The 22,840-nt window shown below is 40.0% G+C and overlaps 1 protein-coding gene across 1 annotated transcript in view; it reads right to left on the reverse strand.

Moving 5' to 3' along the window:
- Positions 1-22,840, reverse strand: part of LOC101846389 (transcriptional regulator ATRX) — a gene marked incomplete in the record, with an annotated part of 58,992 nt that overhangs the window by 6,404 nt on the left and 29,748 nt on the right. The window contains 18 exon segments of the mRNA XM_013085062.2: positions 680-769; positions 4,043-4,143; positions 4,510-4,675; positions 6,398-6,577; positions 7,436-7,613; positions 8,298-8,419; positions 8,836-8,953; positions 10,317-10,544; positions 11,142-11,317; positions 12,416-12,655; positions 13,473-13,648; positions 14,456-14,593; positions 16,562-16,739; positions 17,793-17,933; positions 18,184-18,293; positions 19,792-19,945; positions 21,496-21,636; positions 22,216-22,567. Coding sequence (XP_012940516.1) covers positions 680-769; positions 4,043-4,143; positions 4,510-4,675; positions 6,398-6,577; positions 7,436-7,613; positions 8,298-8,419; positions 8,836-8,953; positions 10,317-10,544; positions 11,142-11,317; positions 12,416-12,655; positions 13,473-13,648; positions 14,456-14,593; positions 16,562-16,739; positions 17,793-17,933; positions 18,184-18,293; positions 19,792-19,945; positions 21,496-21,636; positions 22,216-22,567 — 2,989 coding nt within the window.

A 22,840-nucleotide genomic window follows, 5' to 3' on the forward strand; every position in this document is an offset into this window, starting at 1 on the left:
CCCCAAAGAACCAATGATAACTGAGCATCAAAGAAACATTGCAGAAACATGTAAACAGAATGTAGGCACTAAATCATCATCATCATCCAGTGCCAGATCTGTGACAGACATTGACGATCATGGTTCTCCATTCATTTCTTTGCTTGGATGCTCTTAAAAAAGCCACATTTCCTTGATCTTTCCCTGTTTCCCATTTGTTTAGCTTCCCCAAGCAAAAGGTTCAAGACCCTTATGTCTATTCAGGTGTCCAAAAAACTGCATTTGTCGTTTCCTGATTGTTTTTATCATTGAACATCCCACGTGGGCTTCATGAAGCACTACCTCATTTAATTTCTTTTCCTTCCACTATATAAGGCACTAAAAAAGTTTTTTTAAAAATACAACCCAAAATAGCCAAAGGTGTAAACAGATTTAGTGAGTTCAGGTTTCTGAGAAGACTACAAGCTTGCCAGCTGTTTAAAAACCTAATCGGGGACACCCAAAATTAAAACATCAACATCAGACTACACAACAACATCAACAAAAATTATACCAAGTGGGAATGGCTTTGGTGCAGCATATCATACAGCTCGCACTCAAATTCCCCATAGCTGAATTCAAGAAGGTCCTGGGAAATTCATGAGTTGGCAAGCCTCAAAATACATCATCAACAAAACAAGAAATGAGCCACACAACTTACTCGTCTCATCTCCTCCTGCTTGAGCTGAACCATCCGGCGCAGGGCCTGCTGTACATGTAGCTGGAACAACTCTTCTGGGACATCCGGCAACTGGGGACAGCCAACAACAACATCCAGAGACATATGACAAAAAAACAATAAACTATAAGACAAACCAAACTCTTAAAGTGACAACTAAAGTGTTCTCACACATAGAGTAGCATCTGGCAAGCATGGAAATCAAAGCTAAAAAGTTCTTACATTTCATAGCTGCCACTCAGGAATTTAAAAAAAGGAGGAAATTCACGCGAAGGCGTACGTGCTCTCTCCGAAGGCCGGCATAAAACCAGCGAGACCCAGAGGTGATATTTTGGAACATCTAGCCTATGTTTTGGGAAGGGAAAACTGTCATATTTGTTAACCATAGGCTACTGAATTAAAAATGAATTTGAAAAAAAAAAACCCAAGACACTAAGTTGACTAACAAGTCGTCAGTTGGTGTCTCATAAAAAGATTTCTTTTACTTAAAACTTGTACATCGATGTAGAGCAGTATTGGATCAAGGAATCAACACCTTTGCCAGTGTACTACACGATTTCTTTATCGCACCAAACGCAAAGTGCAGCAAGCGGCTGGTTCAATTTTCTAATGAACTTTTCAAGTCGCACACTGTCTGCTTCTTTCTCATTCCAGCTCCTTTTTTTTGCATTCTGCATCAATTTCTCTCAAATTTCCGCCGTTTTCAAGGACAACTCGGCGCGCCACCATCCTGAAGCTCAATTGACAGTCGCTCCACAATAAACAAATGTGAAACTAGCGCCAGGCAGGCACAGAAGAACGGATGTAGAAAGCTACGGGTGGACATGCACAAGCCACATTTTTGCCTCTCCGGATTCGGTGTTTTCCGTGAAAACAATAAAGTATCGCAATTTGCGACCGAGGGCGACCCAGCGGAGGAAAGTAGTGGGAAAAGCTAGATGAAGGGGAGTTTCCGCTACTTAGCAGAAAAGTGGCAGCTATGATATTTAAACTAAATTCACCTTCTGTAAGAATGAATGTGACCTTAAAGTAAAAGCATGAGAACCCCCCCTCCCCCCAAAAGAATAAATTAAAAACAATTTAACTCTTAATCTCCGTGGGGGGGGGGGGGGGGGGGGGGGGGGGGGTAAACCCACTATACCGGGCCCCTATTTTGGTACTAAATCTAAAAATGACAAAAACGTCACTAAATGGGTCATTAAATCAAGACAAGTCAACCCATTTTGACAGTTCTTCCTCTAACGAATGAACTCCCGATAAAAGTAGCAATGCCAATGAAAATTTAAATTTTCACGTTAGCCCTTTTTTTTGGGTACCTAGGAAAGAATTTTCAATTCTAAGAATTATGTTTCTTGAATTTTAAGAATCGGTTCAAAAATAAAAAAGTTATTGGGTTGTAAAGGTCGGCAAAATATGGAAGACCCACATATAGGAAAATACTCCCAAAAAGTGGACCACGCAGTAGCAGATTCTGTAAGAAAATCTACGATATCTCGGTAATTAATCGGAGTGTTCGAGAGAAACTTGGCTACCTGATGTGTTTTTGAGTGTAGAAATCATTTCTGCAGTCAGATTTACTACCAATTTCGTAGTTATTTTGTTATAATTAAAATTTTGGTGTACATATTACGATTTCGCGAAAAAGGGGTGTCGGGATGAGTCCATTTTATTTATAGCATCTTATCACAACATGGGATCTTTAAGAATATATGTCGGCAGCGTGACTAAATAATTGCAAAGCTTTTTATGATGACTTTAGACCATGCCAACCGTAAAAGATAAGTTAATTCAATCGAGCATGCCGTACAATTAAAAATTCTTTTTCCCCGTTGAGACGCGAACACCCTGAGACGAGATAACCTCGCCTCGGAATACCCCCATTGCGATGTTACAGGGGAATAGAGAGAAAAACAACCGGATGCGCGCACCCGCCATTGCCCTATTTCAAGTGACCAATGAACGGGCCCGGAATAGTCATGCGGGGATTTGTAGGTCACATACATTTGCTGCGAGAGTGAAGGGAAAATGGCCGGTCTCCGTGCGAAGCCGCTTTGGACAGGGGGGTAGTCGTGCATTTATGATCGGGTCTAAACAACTACTTGACACAGAACGTTCAAATTTGAGCACACTATAGAGGATAGATAGATCTATTACCATCTCGGCGTTGAAATTCAAACTCCTTATAGTTTTCGGTGTACACGATACGAAAGTGTTCCAGACACCAAAAGTATAGGTTAATTTATGTGTACGAACTTCAACGTCCACATATCACTAGTTTGCCCTATTTTCTGATTGGTTGCCGAGTTTCATTCCGATTGGTTCGGAAATAGAGCAGACCGAGGTTGACAAAGTTAGTCACCTACGCTTCGGCCGGGTCTGCAAAATCGCCCGTAAACGGAGACCAAATTTTCGCAGCGCGGGAAAGCCCGATTGGCATTGCTAATAAAAGAGACCTGTTTTTGGCAATTGCTGAAAAGTAATTTGATTTCGAAATCATCGTAAAGAATGTGCTCCAGACACTGTCAGCGGCTCACCGGTTGCGACTGCGAGCCGCAGGGAACGGCTTGCCGTAGATAAAGAGTATTATTTTAAATCCTGAAAAGAGAATCTAACATTAGCTAAAAACGTACTTTTCTGAATCATCAGCTTCTTTACCATTAACCATTCTTAGCATCAAGTTCGATTAAATCCCTGTTCTGATATCTGTTTTTTACAATGACTGACAGGTTTTAACAACAATATATAACATATAAAGCAAATTAAATACAAGGAAAAAAATGTATTCAGCCCTCTAAAACTAAAACCTTTTCAGCAAAATATTCTACTCAAAGGAAATGAAAGGATATTGTGTATGTTCAAAGACATTTCAGCTCAACTTTCTCTGAACCCACTCAATGTGTGCACCAATGGCAGTGCTTCCACCAGCTCAAGCTGAACAGTAAGGAAAAGGGTCCAGGGACAGAGTCCCGGTGGGAAATTGAAATTTAGTGCTTTTAGAGGGTTAAAAATGGCATTCAGGAGCCCGCTTGAAAGGATTGCCCACAACCAGTAACATTTATTTGTTTGCCAACATTTTGTCTTGTTTGATTTTTTTCACCTACATATCTTTCCATTGCTGGCAATGTTTAAAAGCAGGTTCCCCTTCCATTGCTACTATAATTCAATTAAATTGTCATCGCCCTGCCACTTTTTTCCTTTTTTTGGGGGGAGTATTATAATGACAATGTCTACAAACATCTACAGAGTCTAAGACCACCACTTTTATCCCCGACAATGGGTGGCCGCCCTGGACATTTTCAAGTGTATTAGCAGTAGTGACAACACAATTGGGAAGCTTTCTCCCACCTGTTGCCTGAGGGTCTGTACTGTGGCTGTGATCTGCTCTCTGCTGAGGATCTGCGCCGCAGCCATCATCGGCCAGCTGGCCGTTCTCTCCATACCGGGACCTGGTAGACAAAAATACATAATTGATGACCTCAAACATACGCAGAACTCTTTGCAGAAAACATGTCTATTGAAACCTGGTAGACATAAATACATAATACATGACCTCCATATACGCAAGACTGTGCAAGAAAGAAATCCAATTGGGACCTGGTAGGCATAAACATGTCTTATCGGGACCAGGTAGACATAAATACATAATAGATGACCTCTAACATATGCAACTCTTTGCAGAAAACATATCCAGTCTTAAATCATGAGCTATCAAATCATTTCGAAATCGGAAGAGACCCCAAAACTTCCATGAATCTTTGCGAAACATTCAGAATTACAAACAACAAAAACATGTGGAAGAATAAGAAGCATACCTCTGACAATGATTCCTTTCTTCTCATTTTCATACTCTTCCCAGGCAGCTTTCTTCTCCTCTTCTGTCAACGTTTGTTCTATCTGGTTCTCCAGTAGAGAGTCGTGCTCGTGGAAGGACACCACACACTGCTTATTGTTGGTCAAGATCTCCGCCAACAGGGGATCCTGAGTTACAAGTGGAAGTAGAAATGAGAAATGAGAGAGATGTCCAAATTAACCAGAGCTATTTGTGGCTTATCAATGACGGTCTTTGTGTTAACAAATTCATAACAAAAACCAAATATGGAAAAAAAGAAAACTGTAAGTTAGCTTTTCCACAGACAAAAGGAAAGTCTATGTGTTTCATTAGTTTCTACCAGAGACCTGTTTCCTTTAAGCAAAGGTTGAAAAAGCAGAGTAAGAAAGATACAGCTGTCAATTGCGACAGGATTCTTACTGTGGACTGGAACTTCATCAACATTTCTCACAATTGTTTCATGTTATGCTTACTGCTAACACTAGAAAGATACTGTCAAAGCAACATTATCGAGAGCTGGGATTATAACACAGCCTGAAGTGTGCATGCATCATACACTTGGCTGCAATTTAGTCATTGAACATTCTAAGGTTTGGTGAAACGTAGGCTTAACACCCCTATCAACACTATTAGATTATTTAAGGAGAGGAGCGACCCTTGATTTTGCAGATTTTGGGTCAGGCTATGCACATTGAGACGTTGGCTGATTTTTTAAGATCAACCAGTTCTTTGTCTAAAAATTGCATGGAGACAATTGAGAAAGTCTTTATTCTCCTCGTAAATTGCCTTTGAAAACATGAGGGTGAATATAGTGAATTTTCACAATAATCGTCATTTTTCGCAAAATGTCATTCCCCCCCTTCCTTAGTTTTCATCCTTTTGACATGAATCTTGCAGGAAACATAGATGGGAGGGATGCCATCAATGTAACAGAGAGATATTTGCGAAAAAAAAACTAACTTTTCCATTGGCAAGCGATTACACAACCTAAATTTAGAAAAGTTTATTTATACTTTGGTAAAATTCTCAAATTCTTTTCTTCTTTTGCACTTATTGAAAAAAAATCGCTGTTACGCTGATAGAGGGTCTAGTTCAGGTATACTCTCACCAAACAAACTTGGTCAAATTTGGTCAGTAAATAAGACAGCCTGAGGGATTTGAAATTCCTTGTTCACCTTCAAGATGGCGGTCGTTTCCATAGCAACCGCTGTAGCCATGCCAAAATAAAATTGCGTATCAAGAGATTTTACTATGCCTAACTTATATATGTGTACTTAGAGTTGATCTCGGGCAACAAACATAGAAAATAGCCCTCAAGGGTCGCTCCTCCCGTTAAGAGGCAGGACCTATGAGTTTAACGTCCATCTCCAAAGGACCGAGCAGATCAGAAATTTGTGTAAAGTGCCAATCCCAAGGACACAAAATCGGACACAGCTGAGGCTCAAACACCTGAACCTGCAATTTCACAATTACGGGTCCACTGAGCTAACCACTACGCTACTGACATTTTAAGGATTCCAAAGTTATGAAGTACTGAAAAACAACAAAACACCATTGTCGTAGTTTCCCGAAAGTGAGCACAAGAACTGCTATAATTCGCTGCGAGACAGACTAAAAAAATAACAATGCAGTAAAGATAACGAACTTGCTAACCTCACCTGAGCACCCAAAAACCTCCCACAACAAACAAGTTTCACATCAAAATGAAAACTTACTAAGAGATCAGACCACAAATGGCAGGTCTAGCAAGCTTTCCCTCCTGAAAAATCTATTTCTTATCTCATTGCACTAGTACCAATTAATAATGAAATACTATTTTTTTAAAAAGAAGAAAAAAACAACTATCAACCCATTCTCCTGCCACTTCATACCTTAGGCAGAGCTAATGTTGGCTTGTCTTTCCCATCGTTCCAGCGGTCTGGAGTGAAGTTATAGAGCTCTTTGAGATCAGAGGCAGAGAAGTGGCGTTCAATCTGGTGCTCGTCCACTACACGCTGTGACAGGGACAACTTCGTCACCTGTCGCTCGTAGATCTTCTCCTCCATAGATCCCTGTCACAAAAACGGACAAATCTTAGTCTTAAATCTTTGTCTAATAATAATAAAGCTGATTTCCAATTTATGTGGCTTTCATTCCTGTGCAACACAGCTCTAGGCACTTTACAATAACTTCATCTTTATGCCAAATATATGTACATGAACGTGCAAATATAGGCTCTTTAGATTAAGGTTTACACATAAACTGGCATTCATACAGGTGCTATCCCAGCACAGTCAATGTCCATATCTGTGTCACATTAAGAACGTTTGAGTCCTTGGAATATAATGGACTGACTATAAAAGATGGCAAGTTAAAAATTTCTTAAATTTTGCCACAAACTTTGTATCCCATCGAATGTCAGAGAGAGTATGAGACAGATGGAGCTAGATGTTTAGTAGAGGTTTTACGGCGCTCGCAACTAAAACCTCTACTAAACATCTAGCTCTATCTGTCTGATACTCTCTCTGAGAAAAGGACTTCCCAGCGAGTTTCTGACCTCTCTTCTTAGGTGCCCTCATCAGAGACTGATCTCCTGATCTTAGACATCTTGGTGAAACATACATTTGAATGAATTTGTAAATCCTTGTTTGAGAGGTCCGAGACCATACTGTATTCACATGTGTATCCATGGAAATGTTTATTCATGGATTTTTAAATGACAGAAGAAAGTTCATGAGAACAAGAAGCACATAATTTACATATTCTTATTCAGAAGCACTATGTATACAAAATGTTTAAAAAGAATGACAAACCATCTTGATTGTCATTTCTACTGTGCAGAATTTAAAATTTGAAAGAAAAAAAAGCAAGAAGCAGAATGAGATAAAAATATACTCTAAATACATGAAACAGCTCAACAGTGTTCTTACCTGAGCCAAGAACCGATATATATAACATGGCTTCGTCTGTCCAAAGCGGTACACTCTGAATATAGACTGCACATCATGTGAGGGATTCCAGGAAGCATCAAAGATGATGACTCTGTTAGCAGCAACCAGATTGATGCCCAAACCACCTGCTTTAGTGGAGATGAGGAACAGCCGAGCCCTGGAACACACCAAGAGCACAGTGATTACGCTGTCTGTTGGCTGTTTGGCATTATCTACGCGGTTCACAACTATTATTACTCCGGCAGAGACTGCAAGTAAGAAACATTCTCAGCTTCCCAGGAAGCACACAAATGCAAGCTATGGATTACACTCTACAAACTGACAAGATATTTTGCTGCCCATAGCCATTCCACCAGAGTGCAGTGAGAAAAATGTGTAAAGTGCCTTTCCCAAGGACACAACGTTGGGCCTCTTTCATTCAGGTTTGAGAACCTTACCACTAGACCACGGCCAGTCAAAGGTAATAGTGAGAAAAATAGAAGTAGAAGTGATCTTGATGCTAAGATACCTACCATTTACAGGTCCTACCCCAAGAAACAAAAACAACCATTGACATAAAAGGGAGCGGACATTCTAGAATTCCAGTATCTCCAGAAAAATGGTAGCATACTAACGGGACAGCTGGTCCGATGGTTTACAACACTCTATTCACACACTTTCAACTCAAAATATTTTTAAAAAATGTAAAACCTGATTTCATGGAATACAAACAAATGTTCTTAAATATCCCTCAGCCTTGCTATTTTCTGGGCAGTTTTTGAACAATTAAACCTACACAGAACTGTTAAAATACAAACATTTAGAAAAAAACTTTTTAACGTGATCAGTCAGTCAGCCTAACCTGTAGTTTTCCAGATCGTTGAAGCTCTGAGCCCAGGCTTGTCTGTTCTGAGCACTGGTAGAGCCATCCATGCGATAGTAGTCCAGATTCTTAGTCCACTGACGGCCAAACATTTCCTCTTCCTGTCCAACAACAAAAAATATCAAATGCTGATCAACTTTAACCTTAGACTCAACGACCAAACACATTTTTAGCAGTTGATCAGTTATTTTGACAAGAATTTTACAAGAGAAACACCCAACGACTGGCTTGCATAGAGGTCACAAATTATTTTCGACGAATAGGACAACAACAAACATAAGCTTGTCAACTTCTAACCCCAATCACAGACATCTACATTTATAACATCAGACTATGTCACAGCAAACAAAATTACATAAAATGGGGGCTGATTTCGGTGTCGCCTTATAGATATGGTTTTCAAATTCCCGATTACCAAATCCAGGACAGCCCTGGGAAATTCAGGACAATTAGCAATCCTGCAAAAGGGTGTGTACCTTTTTAAAATCTCTCCATCATATTGATCCTGCAAACTTACAGGCTTTTCCTCTTCTCCCTCTGGCTTCTCATCACACTCCTGCTGAAACTTGGAATCTATGTTTTCCAAGAAGTTCTCAATAATGTTCAAAGACAGGATGCTCTGACTAAAAATCAATCTGAAATTGAAAATGAAAAACAGAACAAATGAGGAACCATTGCCAAAGAACATTCTAGACATAAAAAGCAGAACAATTTTTTTTTTACAAAACTCAAAGACTTTAAAAGAGTGAAGATTATGAATCCAGGCGGCTGTGCTGATAAAAGGAAAAGTTCTTATCTAGTGCAAAAGTATGCAAGAGTACTTGACATAGCTTAACAACCTAGTCGCATTGTATGGAGATGACATTGTGTTCATAACCTCTTTGATCTCTAAAACTACCTGACAATGATCTGTTTATCCCATTTCATTGATGCCCTAAAAACAAACTCAAAGATCTAGGACAGGCATGGGCATACTATGACCATCAGGCCAGATCTGGCCCAGAAGCAGTTTCAATCTGGCCTACAATTCATTCCAGTTATCGTTAACTAATAAAGCACCTCGTAGATAAGGAAAACAAAATTGCCCACTATTAGAAATTAAAATTAATGTTTAGTTTTCAGCCCAGATGGCAGAAACAGATTTAATATTTATCCCATGAGCGACATATGCTGTAGCGTCAATTTTTAGGCTAACTAGGGAACTTAGTTTTTTTTTCAACCTCTTTTACCCAAATTTCTCATGCTTTGGCCCGCGAGATATTCGAAACTGCTTAACACTTTGCGGTCACACAGCTAGCAGTACAAAATGCCCCATCTGGTCGCCCAGCCAAGAAAGCGACTGCAACAGACCTCTCGGACCTGTTGCAGACTGCGCCAAGTGACCAGAACAGATAATTTTCACCACTGCATTTTTGCGGTAAGTTATTGCAAAGTGTAATCCAGCCTGCGACTTGGCTACACTTGCTCATGACGGATCTAAGAGTAAAAATTGCAGTTCAGTTTACGGAGTACCTGCACCATAATGGCACCCGACTACCAAAAAAAAACAGTAAAAGAAGCATAAAGAGCAAACCACATCAGGGCACCCATTGAACACTGGATTTAAATAAACCAAAAGTAAACCCTCGTGACCCATAATACGAGCATCATTCGATAATTTTTCTTATGTGCCAAAGAAGGCAAGAGGCTGCTACGACGAAAACTGCCGCGTCTTGTGAACCCAAAGGACCACAATAACAACCGCTGTTCCTCATATTTCGTATTCGCTGTAATGTTTCTATTAGGTGCACTTAATAAAACTCTTCACAGATTCACATGCAGCTATACTTTTTCTGTACAAAGAAATCTTTTGCCCTCAGTTTGTTGTATTTACAAACAGAATCTAGTTATTGGCAATCAATTGCTAAATTGAGTTCCGTGTTCGATGAAGCAAACTTACCCATTATCATGTGGGATTAACCGCAATAACATATTAAACGACCTAAGGTAAAGACTTACACTTTGTCTCCGATCTCTTCACACATACGCAAGATTTCAAAGAGAAGAGTGAGTTTGTTGCTGAGCTCCAGTTTGCTCTTGTCGTCCTCTGTGACATACTGTGCCCACCACTGACTAGACACCTGGTTCTCCGGTTCCTCAGGCCGGCCGTCTTCGTCCGGACCACGAGTCTTTGACTTCCACTCAGTAATGACCTCCTCAGGGTCACTGTCTTCCCCTGCCTGCCGTCTGTAAAGAAAAACCCCCCGACAAACCGCGTATGTTCAACCAAGATCTCTATGATCAGGACATCAATCTCTTATCAGAGCAAAGGAAAGTCTGCCGTCTGTAAAGAAAAAAACTTAAACTCACCACTTCAAATGTATATTCAACCAAGATCTCTATGATCAGAGCACATATGAAGGAAGGTAAAAAAAACTCGCTAGGTCCTTTTCTCATCTAGCTCCACCTATCTGGAATTCTCTCATTGAAAGGATGTAAAGTCAGAGGCAAAGTTTTATATTCCTTTAAAAACATACCTCATAAAATGAAATGCCGCGTTTACTATTTAACACGTACATTGTTTTCAACTGCGGTGCGATAGTCAGAATGCGTTAATCTAAAGAGTATATGCACACATATTTTGTCTTAACACATTACACCCTCACTCGCCTTCTGCGCTCCACCCTAACTCGTCCGGAACTACCCGCACCGCCCTAGAATGTTCCAACAGTGCTCTCTCTCATCACTCAAGACCCTTACTAACTGACTACAAACATACAAACATAGCACGTTTTGAGTTAATGTAACTCCCACCCACAAAGTCCGAAAACGAGATGTCAATACCTGGCTTTTGCTCGTGTCCTGCGGGTGCCTCGCTTCTGTCCCGCCCCAGCACTGGTCCCTTCGCCACCACTGTCACTCATCTTTTTGTCATCGTCACTTGACGAGCCTGAGCTGGAGAAGGACCGCTCGTCTAACGAATCATCATCGATGAAAGAATCTTCGTCATCATACTTCATCTGTGGACATAAAGTTCAGGTTTAAACATCATGGTTTAGTTTAACACTCTCCCCGGACGCCGATCAGCGACGGTGTGATGTAGCAACCAAAAAAGTTGCAGAAATTATCTCCTTTTCGACATGCGCAATTGTTAAGAGTTTAATTTCCTTTTTGAATGGTTTGTGTGGCCTTTGAGGTCGAAAATCTGTATACAACAATTGGGGTAACTTTTTAAAAAAATGTCGAGTAGACCTAGCAAGAGTGCTGCTTTACTCTTACGCAATGATGAGAATTCTGGTGAGGAATTAGCTAGACTAGATCTAATGTTTTCAGTTCCGGTTCTAATTCCTTTTTTGGTGAACATGTGATTGTCACTTTCAATTTTCTCAGGATGAAGATTTCATAACGGTTGGGGTATTTTTGCCGAGATACAGGTGTAGTACTGATGTAGTCAACCTGCATCCTGGTCTGTGGGGATAAGTGTTGTGCGGTCTGCACCTTGCGTAGGTGGGAAGTTTTAATTAAGAATTTCACAGCACTTGCAACACAAATGGATTATATTCTAAGGGCCAAAGATATGAAGTGTTACTAGAGACAAAGAAAAGAAGAAGGAGAGATTAGGATGGATGTTTTTTTTAGGAAAGAAGGAGCAAGCCACACAAGAGCACCCACCAACCCCCCCACGTTAACATCAGAGCAAAAGGTCCATATCCAGTTTGCACGGTATGAGTAGTAGTTCATGAACATGGAATGGTATACCTCACCACACTTTACAATAATAAAAAACCTGAAAGAAAGTAGGAGCACAATGAAACTCGCAACAACCGCCTAATGATCAAAAGACGAAAAAAAAAAAAAGCATTACATCTCATATTATGTGAAGCCTTCCCCAAATCCCCACTCAAAACACAAACTGAAAAAACTTGATCATAAACTAACAACTTCAGCTCTGAGACAAGAGTGCTACACAACCACAAGGTAGAATAAATGCCACAAGAAGGAGGAAAGCGGAAAACCCACTACGAGCACATAACCAGTAACTTCGAATCCAAACCAAGACTAGACTGAGGATACCGACTACTCCACAATCATTTTTCAGCTGGAAAATTCCACCTCACCTTCAATTCGTCTCTGATCTCAGCCAGCTTGAGCACCCAGGGGTGAGTCCATATCTTCATGAGGTTCTGGTAGTCTTTGAAGAGTCGTGCTCCCTTGTTGTTGAACACACCGTCCACCCCCTGACCGGAGAGCTCCATGTACTTGTAGTATAGATCTGCCTGGACGTCGGTCAACCGCACCGAGATCACATACTCTTGCTTCGGTGGCAGGAACTTGGTGAGAGCGGAGTAGTCCCTCCTCTGTGGTGGCAGAAAAATTTCGTTATGAGCATCAAACTATATTTAAGTTGATAAATGAACTCTGTAACAGCAGCCAAACCTCTTTATTTTGGACACCAAAAGTTTAAGATAGTATGCAAACTGTTTTAAGCCCAGAAAGCAAAATTTTTCAGTAAAGACACAAATATACTGGTCACTTTAGCTGCGCTGCCGCCCATGGCTCGGAGTAGAAAAATGAGTAAAATTCCAATAGAAATAAATACTTGCATGCTGCCACCCCACAGAGACAGAATCTCCATAGAATTTGAGGAGTCTCACCAGGCAGGATTGATTTCAATGTTGCAAGCACTGTGCAGTTATTGAACTATACCCACAAAAAATATCTCAGAGGATACCTCATTTTGAGTTGGGTTTTTTTCTTCTTTTTCATCTGTAAGAATAAGTGTCTGAATGCCCTAGCAAGCTTGTCAACTAATTCAAAACCCTATCAGTGACATCCAACATTAAAACATCAGATTACACAACTGTAGTTCTTAAGCTGACTTCTTAGAAACCCCGCCCCCCAGAACCTAAGCACCATCTAAACACCAGCATAACCGCAATGCCCATCATCCATTTCTTTAACACTTTGAAGTCACTTGCCGCAATAATGTGCCAGTGAAAAATATCCGTACCGTCACCTGGAGCAGTTCTGCGCGAGGCCAAGAAGTCTGTTGCAGTTGCTCTCCTGGCTGAGTGACCAGATGAGGTATTTTGTACTGCTGGCTGTGCGACTGCAAACAACTTAATACTGCACAACAGAAAAGAAAATAGCTATTTGTAAACATCCCCCCATTACCTGCACACAACCAGCCAGCATCTCGTGGAGAACGTGAGCTCTAGCCTTCATCAGTTTGACGTCGCGAGGGGTGCTGTCCGTACACTGGCCGTTCCCGATGGGGCTGATGAACCGATTGTTGAACTCTTTGCGTGTTCCCAGCAGGTTGGGTTTCACAAAGCTCACCATGCAGTGATCTACACAGAAACAAATACAATATAGCATGTCTAAAATAATCACAATCACAGACAACATTGTCCAAGACAGCCAACAATTGTCAGGGAGAAAATTGGATATCTTAGACAGGTGGACATCTTGGACAGTGTCATGACAATATTTAAAAAACCCTTTTGGGGGGTGGTTGTTAGTGCAGGAGATTATCTTGGACAGGAGGCCATTGAAGCAGGTTTGAAAGTTGGAATGTACTTAAAACAATACAGCAACAGTAACTCAACATGTTTAAACTCACAACACATTTAAATATTCTCCGCAGCCCACGGGCATACACCATAAAAGCTACCGCACTTAAATAACAGCTTTGAGAAAGCTCAAAATATGAACTGACGAAATACACCATTTTTAACTCCATAAATACACTGACTTTCAAACTATAAATATGCTCATTCCATTTTATACGACTGTTCCAAAGCAGGTCAAGTAGATGCTGACTCACTTGGCCTAAAAAAATTTGATAAAAGGAAAAATGAAAAAGCCTTTTCATTTAATTTTCAAGGGTTGTCCTGCTTGTAACTGAAAAGGTCATGGATTCAAATCCCATCAAGGGCCTGACATTCATCCCTGGGGAAAAATACTTTTCCTCACTCCAATCAGGTGGGATTGGGTACCAAGCTATAAGCGACAAAAGATCTTGTCAGTATATAACTGTTTGAACACTTAATTGGTGCTTCCGGGGAGGACTAAAGAACAAGGAGCATGCTGTAAAGTATGGATATGCGCTGTAAATATAGGCAATTATGATCAATATTATTCCTTTCTGCACCTACATTCATTGAGATTGTTCTGTAAAGGGGTCCCGGTAAGCACCACCCTCCTACGCGTCTTCATTTGATTCATGGCTTTTGAGAGTGCAGAGGCCTCATTTTTCAAGATGTGGCCCTCATCACACACTACAAGGTCAGGACCTGAGGGACAAAAAAAAAAAAAAATCAGTCAAGTTGTGTAAGATTCATTCCAAATAAACAATGTAATTGAAGACATTCAGAAGTCAGCTTGCTGTTGGCTTTGGCAATTAGTTGAAAAACACGGGGGGGGGGGGGGGGGATAGGAATGAGGAAGTGATCATTTGTTCAAGTGGTTGTCTTCGACAGGAGGTGGTTAGAGCAGATTCAACTTTACTTAAATAAATCAATTGCAAGGTAGCCAAGAAAAGTGAACATGCATACTTGGTGAACTGAATTTCCTTAAGGACAAATTAAGTAGTATCCTAACTCTTCAACTTTTGAAGAAATAAAGACTTTGAAAAAAATTAATAATCAATGTACCCATACATCGAAAATTCAGTGTAAAATGTTCATAAGAACTAACCAAAAAAATATTTACAGGAAATAACTACAAGAACACTGTCTTAAGTTCTACACCATGACTTCTACTCAAGATGACATCTTTATGAATAAAATACATTTGGGACACTTATACATGCAAAAGTCAGTAGATTAAAAAATTGTAATATTCAGTGCTTCCATTAGCTGAAGCTGAAAAGTAAGGAAAATTCTGCCTGGGGTCAGGGACAGCGCGGTGGGGGTTCAGGGGGCAATGCCCCCTAAGAAAGTGAAATTTAGTGCTTTTAGAGGGTAGAAAATGGTATTAGGGAGCCTGCTTGAAGAGATTGCCTACAACCCATAACATTTATTTTTTAACCAACATTTTGTCTTGTTTCATTTCTTCACCTAGATCTACATGTCTTTCCATTGCTGGCTATGTTTAAAGCAGGTCCCCCTTCCATTGCTATTATAATTCAATTAATTTGTCATCGCACCATTGATCATGAAGGCAAACCAGGGAATAATGAATAGATATGTACCTTCCCAATACAGTTACCCAGCGTATACCCTAATTTTCCTAAATGTTCACGTCTGAATGTCGCATGTCACGACCTCGGAACAGGACTTCGAATTATTCTTGACTTTAGAAGTTTAGCATAAATTTCTTTCATAGCAGCCCTTGTCACGTTCCCGTACTGTAGAATCTTCGCATGGATAATTTCTCTAGATCTAGACAAATTTGCAACAAAAAAAAGTTTTTTCTGACAGTAATTTTCTGTCTCAGATCACAAGTCAATTTACTTGATCAATGCGCAGATTTTCCAGCCGCGGCAACAATCCAAAGATAGAAGGAATGAGTAAATGATAGAAAGGAGGAAATTGGCACAAAAAATAGGCCAGATTTTGATCAATCTGCAGGTAAAAATGTACTGCCGACTAACCCGCAATGAATGCACGGGGCATAGCAGATTAATGGCCGATTACACGAAAAGCACAATCTGGCAGCTTTCTATAACAATAACTTATTGCCAAGAGAATTGCCGTAAATATCCGTAACTTATACAAGAAGGTATCAAGGCGAGTATGGATCTTTTGCTACGAAATTTCGGTAGTACTACGCTGTCGCAGTTTTTTATGGAGGGAGTTGATAATGATGGAGGAACAAGTACGGAACTGGTCTCCGTAAAAATACAGAGGAGAGGAAACACTGAATATACCCCTTTCCTTCTAGACTGAAGACTGAGGAAACTTAAAACAGATAAAAGATAAACACAACATATCCAGGTTGCATCCCTTTCTACAATATCCTCAGTAATCCCTTCGACTACAGATACCCAGTATATCATAATGCAAGGCCACCAACAAATCAATGGAATTTTATGAACGTAACTTTTTTTTCTTATTAAGTAATGCCTAGGAAAACATTTTTAAGATAAAAATACCCCCCCCCCCCAAAAAAAAAACAAATAAAAAAACCCACAGAAATAAACACAGACACAAACAAACGTAAAAACAAAAAAAACACAAAATAACAAAATCAGTCAAACATGGTAACTTTTCAACTCCCCTTTGGTTGAGACTGACAACATGCACACAATCCATAAGTACCTGGGTCTACCAGGGTCTCATAGAATATTTTTTTCTGTCTCTTGTTTTTGATACGGGCACCAGTGGTCAGATTTCTGTACATTTCATAGCCAATGATCATGATGCCGCCACTCTCGTGCCAGTCTTTGAGGGTGTCAGCACGCAGCGGATTCTGCTTGCAGCTGGCTAGCTCCCACACCTGATCGGGGGGGACAAAAACATAACATTCATTTATGGACCACAAATATAGTTTTTCGTTTTTTAGTTTTAGTAGAGGTTTTACGGCGCTCGCAACTGCTTAAGGTCATATGAGAGCCAAGGGGTGGATGTCAACAGAGAAATCCTTACAGGGAATGAAGACTTACTCTGTTCACCCCTCAAGCTTCAACAGCATTAAGTCTGCTTCGACTATCAAGGCACCCCGGAAATAGCGGGTCACAAGAGTGTGACAAACATACAAAAGAAGCAGAGGGAAATGACGATAGTAAGGATTAGGAAAGAAAAAGCAGCACTTCCCTGTTGCAGTTCAGGCACTGTTATGAGCATGACATCGATGAATCAGCCCATTTACAATTACAATTCTACTGTGCATAAGAACATGGTTAATGTTCCCCCTTTGGGAATGGCCTAAAGACACTTCAGTCAGAGGCACCGCCCCCGGGGGGTACCTTTTTAGTTTTTACAGCACTTACAACACAAATAGGTAATATACGTGCTGAAGACCAGAGCACCCCCTAGAGAGCATTATATAATGGATGGGGTAACATCTACCCGAAATTGCACCCCACTCATTAACACATACTGCTTTGAAGATAGAATGTTTTCATACCCAGTACAACGTAACAAGTTTGGTACAAAAAATTTATGTCTCTAGCAGCAATTTCCATCATTTCTAAATACAGGCGAGTTGAGTTGACCTATATAGCTCTTCCCTACATGTAGTTTTCAGGTACGTAATTAGATTTTCTTTTTATTGTTTATTTTCATGGCAAACTCATGCTTGTTACAAAGGAATAAAAAAAGCGTTGCTCAGACACTTATGTCTTCATCAGACTCATTATGATAGACCTCCCACCTTCATAGGATACAAAAGGTAAAAGACTATCAGCCATACTTTAGAATGTGTGTATGTGTGTGAGAAAAAGAGAGAGAGAGAGAGAGAGAGAGAGAGAGAGAGAGAGAGAGAGAGAGAGAGAGAGAGAGAGAGAGAGAGAGAGGGAGGGAGGGAGGGAGGGGGGGTGGGGCAGCCCACCTCCAGCTGGTCCTCCTCGTCAAACCACATGGTCCACTCGTTCTGCCAGTTGAGCACCGTGTTTAGAGGGGACACCACCAGGCACGTGCGCTGGCCCAAGACCTTCGCATGGGTCATGACTGTGTGCACAAAAGAGATCACCTGGGAGGGAAGAAAAAAATAACCAAATAAAGAACATGAGTTCCAACTTCTAAAAACAACAGATGAGAGGACAGACAGGAAGGAAGATGAGAAAAGATACTCAATTCCTGAGATTCCGAATATAAATATACGGACATATGACAAAATGAGACCATGAAAGGGTCTGATGCCTACTTACAAAACAAAAAAGAATGGGTAAAAATTTGATACAGTAATTCATCGAGGCCAGGAATTCATGGTCAACACTCACCGAGAGAGTTTTTCCCAGACCCATGCAGTGAGCCAGAATGCAGCCAGCACCCTGTTCTTTTTTAGACCTTTTGACACTTTCATACATGCAATCCCACATAAACTGCACAGCTGCGGGGAGAAAGAGAAAACACACTGATAATGACTATGAAAAAAATATGTATCAAGATATCAAGAGACATCCATAATGGGGTATTGAATTCCATAACAAACCTTATCTGCAACTACAATGCAATTTTAAACAATGACATTTATGACAACACTGGATGCACAAAGTCAGGTTCCTGCCTTGACTTGGTGATTTTTTTCCTGGCAAGAAACGAAAAGAAAGAAAGGAAAAGAAAAGAGATAAAAAAGAAAGAAAAATCTTGTTAGCTTAATACTTGGCAGTCAAGACTAGCAGAAATGCAGCTTGCCCTCTCTTCACATGGGAAAGGCAATGATCAAACTACACTAAGCTAAGCATTGCTAGTTTGTCAGAGGCAAAGAGAACTGAAATAAGAGACCAAAACAATATACAAGAGTAAAACAGTTTGCTCAGCAGTGTAGCACACAGAGCTTCCAGCAGCTGATGACTTTTTCGAGGATTTTTGGGTCCTTGGCAGGGGTTGAAGGGGGACAGCGCCTCAAGCCTACATCTAACAAGAAAAATAAGTGAGAAAAAATAAGTACCTTGCATACATAATTTTCTGCTTGTGTTAGTCCATTATAAATCCAAGGCCATGCTTTCTCCCTTGTATACCAGTACTGAACATCCATAAAAGTAGTATAACAGCTAGATCTATATAACTTGACAGTCAATGTTCAACTTTTTTCTGCTTCTGTTGGTTTGCACCATAATATGTAGAATCCATATAATCTAAGGCCATGCTGTTCTCCCTTGTAGGCCTATAGTACACCCATAATAGAATAACAGCTAGATCTAAATAGCTGACAGCTTATGTTCAACTTAAATACACAACAATATTTACAAATAAAGTCTGATAAAAAATCAAGCTCTCTTTAGAGTTTTCTTTCTTGGCAGGCCCAAGATCTAATGAACCACATTTCTTCTTGTTTACAGTGCTGATGCTCTGCTGGTGCTTTAGAAGTGAAAGTGGAAGACAATGTCTTCACTTTCATATAAAAGAGCATTTCCGGTATGGGTTAGCTATTGACTATGAGTATTTTCAGAAAATTTTTATTTTGTATTTGTTAAAAATTATTTTTTAGCATTAATTTTCATGGAAATCTTTCCATTAACGGATATCTGCAAATTTGCAGAAAACTGGAAGGACTGAGCACAGGGCACAGTTCAACATCTGTCCAGTCCAAATAAGCATAACATTGACATACATGGATCACACTGGTCTAAAATGGCTTACTGTCTCATTCTCATCAGAAGCATAGCACTCTTCAGAAAACCAATTGAAAATATATGCATGCAAGTGTTTCAGTTAGGATCTTTGAACCCATTCAGTACTGTGTCTAATTTTTAAGCAAATAATGACAATACAGATCATCAAATTTCATGTGATTGAAATTTTAACCTTCAAGTTCCGATTTGGTGTTATCAAGTAAATTCCCCAATTCCTTCAAATTTGTCGACCAACATCACTCCATTACTCACCTTCCACCTGATGCGGCTTGAGCTTGCGGACCAATTTTTTGTTCACTTGCACGATGGGCTCATCACCCTCCTCCTTGCCAGGCTCCAGGATTAGCTTTGTTGTGATCAGGCAGTTCATGGGGTTGTTCTCATCTGTGATCGTCTCAATATTAAACTGACAGAGAGAGAAAAAGAGAGTGAACGAGGGGGGGACCAAATGCGCCAAGAGATAGTTCCACAACATCATTGCTTCAAAATTATATTCTGATTCTCTGATTTTCAAACTCTCACATTTGCACCCCTCCCCTTCAAACACCACCCATTTTTTTTTTTTTACTCTTTGCAGTCCCATCTCGCAAATCGGCAATGTTTACCACCCAGTTTCTTTGGAATTTCCCCAAAATGCCTTTGACTTTGATGGCAAGGGATTTTACTATATCTTACTATATTATGCAGGGTGACTGCCAACCCGGCTTCCGTATTTTGGTGTGAATTTGGTATTTCAGTCTGTTCTTACTTATTTATATTTTCTCCCCCCCCCCATTCGCCTTATAATACAAACTGTATAAAAATGAATTCGGTATTGAGCCTGAGAAAGGGCCTAGAACCAGAATATCGACTGTCAAGAACCAGTCTGAGTGTCATGATTCGTATAATAAACGTGAAAGACCTACTCAGCGTGATACTTGTAAGAACTGTAGGAGGGCGAAAATCTGCAAATCTTAAACAGAAAGCTAAAATATAAGTACGATCTAGTCATCCACCGAATGAAACATGAATCTTTTTGTTAAAAAACAAGGCTTACAAAGTATGACGGATCCCGATTCAACACAAAGCCTGCACCAACGAGCGTTTTGCACAGAGCTCTGTAGTCTCTATAGTACCGCAATCAAAATTCTTTGCTTTCCAAGTTAAGTTTTTGTCGTCTGGTGTTGCCTTCAACCTCGCCCCGCCCCCCCCCTCCCACAAGTGTATCTTTTAAAAAAATCAATAATTCCCCCATTCTGGAGCCCTATACTTCACAGCGTTTAGAACTTGAATGAACTTTGGTGACCCCAACACTCACCAGTAGAAAATCTACTCACAATGTGATGCTCAAGTTCACTGATTGGTCCCGATGGCAAGCCCGACAAGACGCTACAAGTGACAGCACAGGACAGATATTGATTTATTTTCACAGAGACACGGAGTTCATAATGCACAACCTGCATGTTACAAATGTTGCATTATCAAACCATTACCGGCAAATTTCTCGGTGGTAACAAAAGTGAAAGTAGACCTTTATTTTCCCGATCGAGTCTCTGTATCATACAAACACTTCCGCCTGCTGCCATAGCCGCCTGTACTAGTGAAACGCTCTCTCAGACAGGGAAAAGCCGAACGAATATCACAATTGTGACCGCCAAAAATGAACGGACGTTATCAGATTTGGTTTTATGTACTTTCTCGGGGCAATTTACAGATTTCCTCAAATTTCCGGGTCTCCGCGATTTTTTAATTCCCCGGGCATGGCAGTCACCCTGTATATGAGCCTTGTTATGGCAAAGTGTTAAAGAGAGAAATTGTACATCAAAAGTAAAAAACAGAATACCCCCCCCCCCCCCCCAACTATACAAAAACAGTAGACAAAAAAAAAAAGCCATTAAAAAAGGCTTAATTCTAAGGAAAGAGAACCTACCAGTAAAACAAACTGAAACATTATGACCATCTCTTGAGTACTCTTACCTCTCTCTGTTTGGCTGCAATTCTCTTCCTTCTCTTTTCTTCTGCTCTAGCGGCAGCTCTTGTGGAGTCTTCCAATTTCTTATTTGACATCACTTTTCTGATTTTCTTTCTCTTCCCAGCTTGACTAGAATTAGGATCATCCTGTGAGAAGAACCAACACAAATATTTCAGGCAATTATAAACTAAATATTTTTATTTCTCATTTTCTCGAAAATAAAAACCACTAAACTGTAAAAGTCACACCAAATATATTTCTTGCATCAAAATGTGTTTCAGAAGCTTTGAAATAACAGTAGTTCTAATACAGTAAAGATGAAAATTTTCAACTTATGTTAGTATGCATTTTCAAACGTCTCTAGTACGAAAATTATACAAGAAGATATACTCAAACCCAAAGTTAGCACAAACCATAAGATTTAATCAACTAGTTTTGAATATTATGTAATAATATAAGAAGTTTCAGAACAAGAAAAAAAGTTTTGGGAGACAGGAACAGCAGTAAAATAACAGAAATGCTTGACAAAGAAACCATACCAAAAAAAATTTAATTATTATTTCTTTTTTAAATTGCCACCAACTGTAACAATATTGTGTGCACTAAGACGAAAATGTTCATGTAAAGAAAAAAACAGCTACTTGTAATGCCATTGTGTTCACAAAAAAATACAAAATTTAAGAACATGTCAGGCGGAACATGTAGAAAGAAAAAATACCACTTACATCATCTGAATCACTGCCCTTTTCACCATCTTCATCAGATGAATTGGCTATTTTCTTTATCCTTCTCCTTTTCTTTCCTTTGCCTTTTTTCTTCTTTCCCCCTTCTTCCTCCTCATCATCATCCTCCTGTTCTTCATCTTCCTCATCATCATCACTACCCTTTTTCTTCTTTTTTCCTTTCCTCTTCCTTGGTTTCTTCTTTCCCTTCTTTTTGGATTTGGGCTCACTGTTGTCTCCATCTTCGTCACTATCCTTTTCACTTTCCTCTTCACTAGGTAGATCAGACTCTATACTAGAACCTGAAGAGGAGCCTTCTTCGCCAGTTTTAAATGTTTCATCTTCCTCTTTTTTCCTGAAACAACAAGACCACAATTGAATTAATTTCTTGATGAAGAGAATACTATTCAAAACTAAAGCTTAAACACAACCTGTGTTTTAAAAAAGAGAACCTCGGCCAATAAGGTTACTAACTATTCATGAGAAAAAAAGAAAAACACTGAAAAGTTAGGGGTACTCCACAAAAGAGCACCCATCATCCACCTAAATTAACTTACACCATCAATCTACAACAGGAGAAAAACTATTCGGACGTCCAGGTAACTGGTAAGTTCCACTTAGTCCACTT

This window comes from Aplysia californica, unplaced genomic scaffold (genome assembly GCF_000002075.1).
Source record: "Aplysia californica isolate F4 #8 unplaced genomic scaffold, AplCal3.0 scaffold00001, whole genome shotgun sequence".
Taxonomy (NCBI): Eukaryota; Metazoa; Mollusca; class Gastropoda; order Aplysiida; family Aplysiidae; genus Aplysia; species Aplysia californica.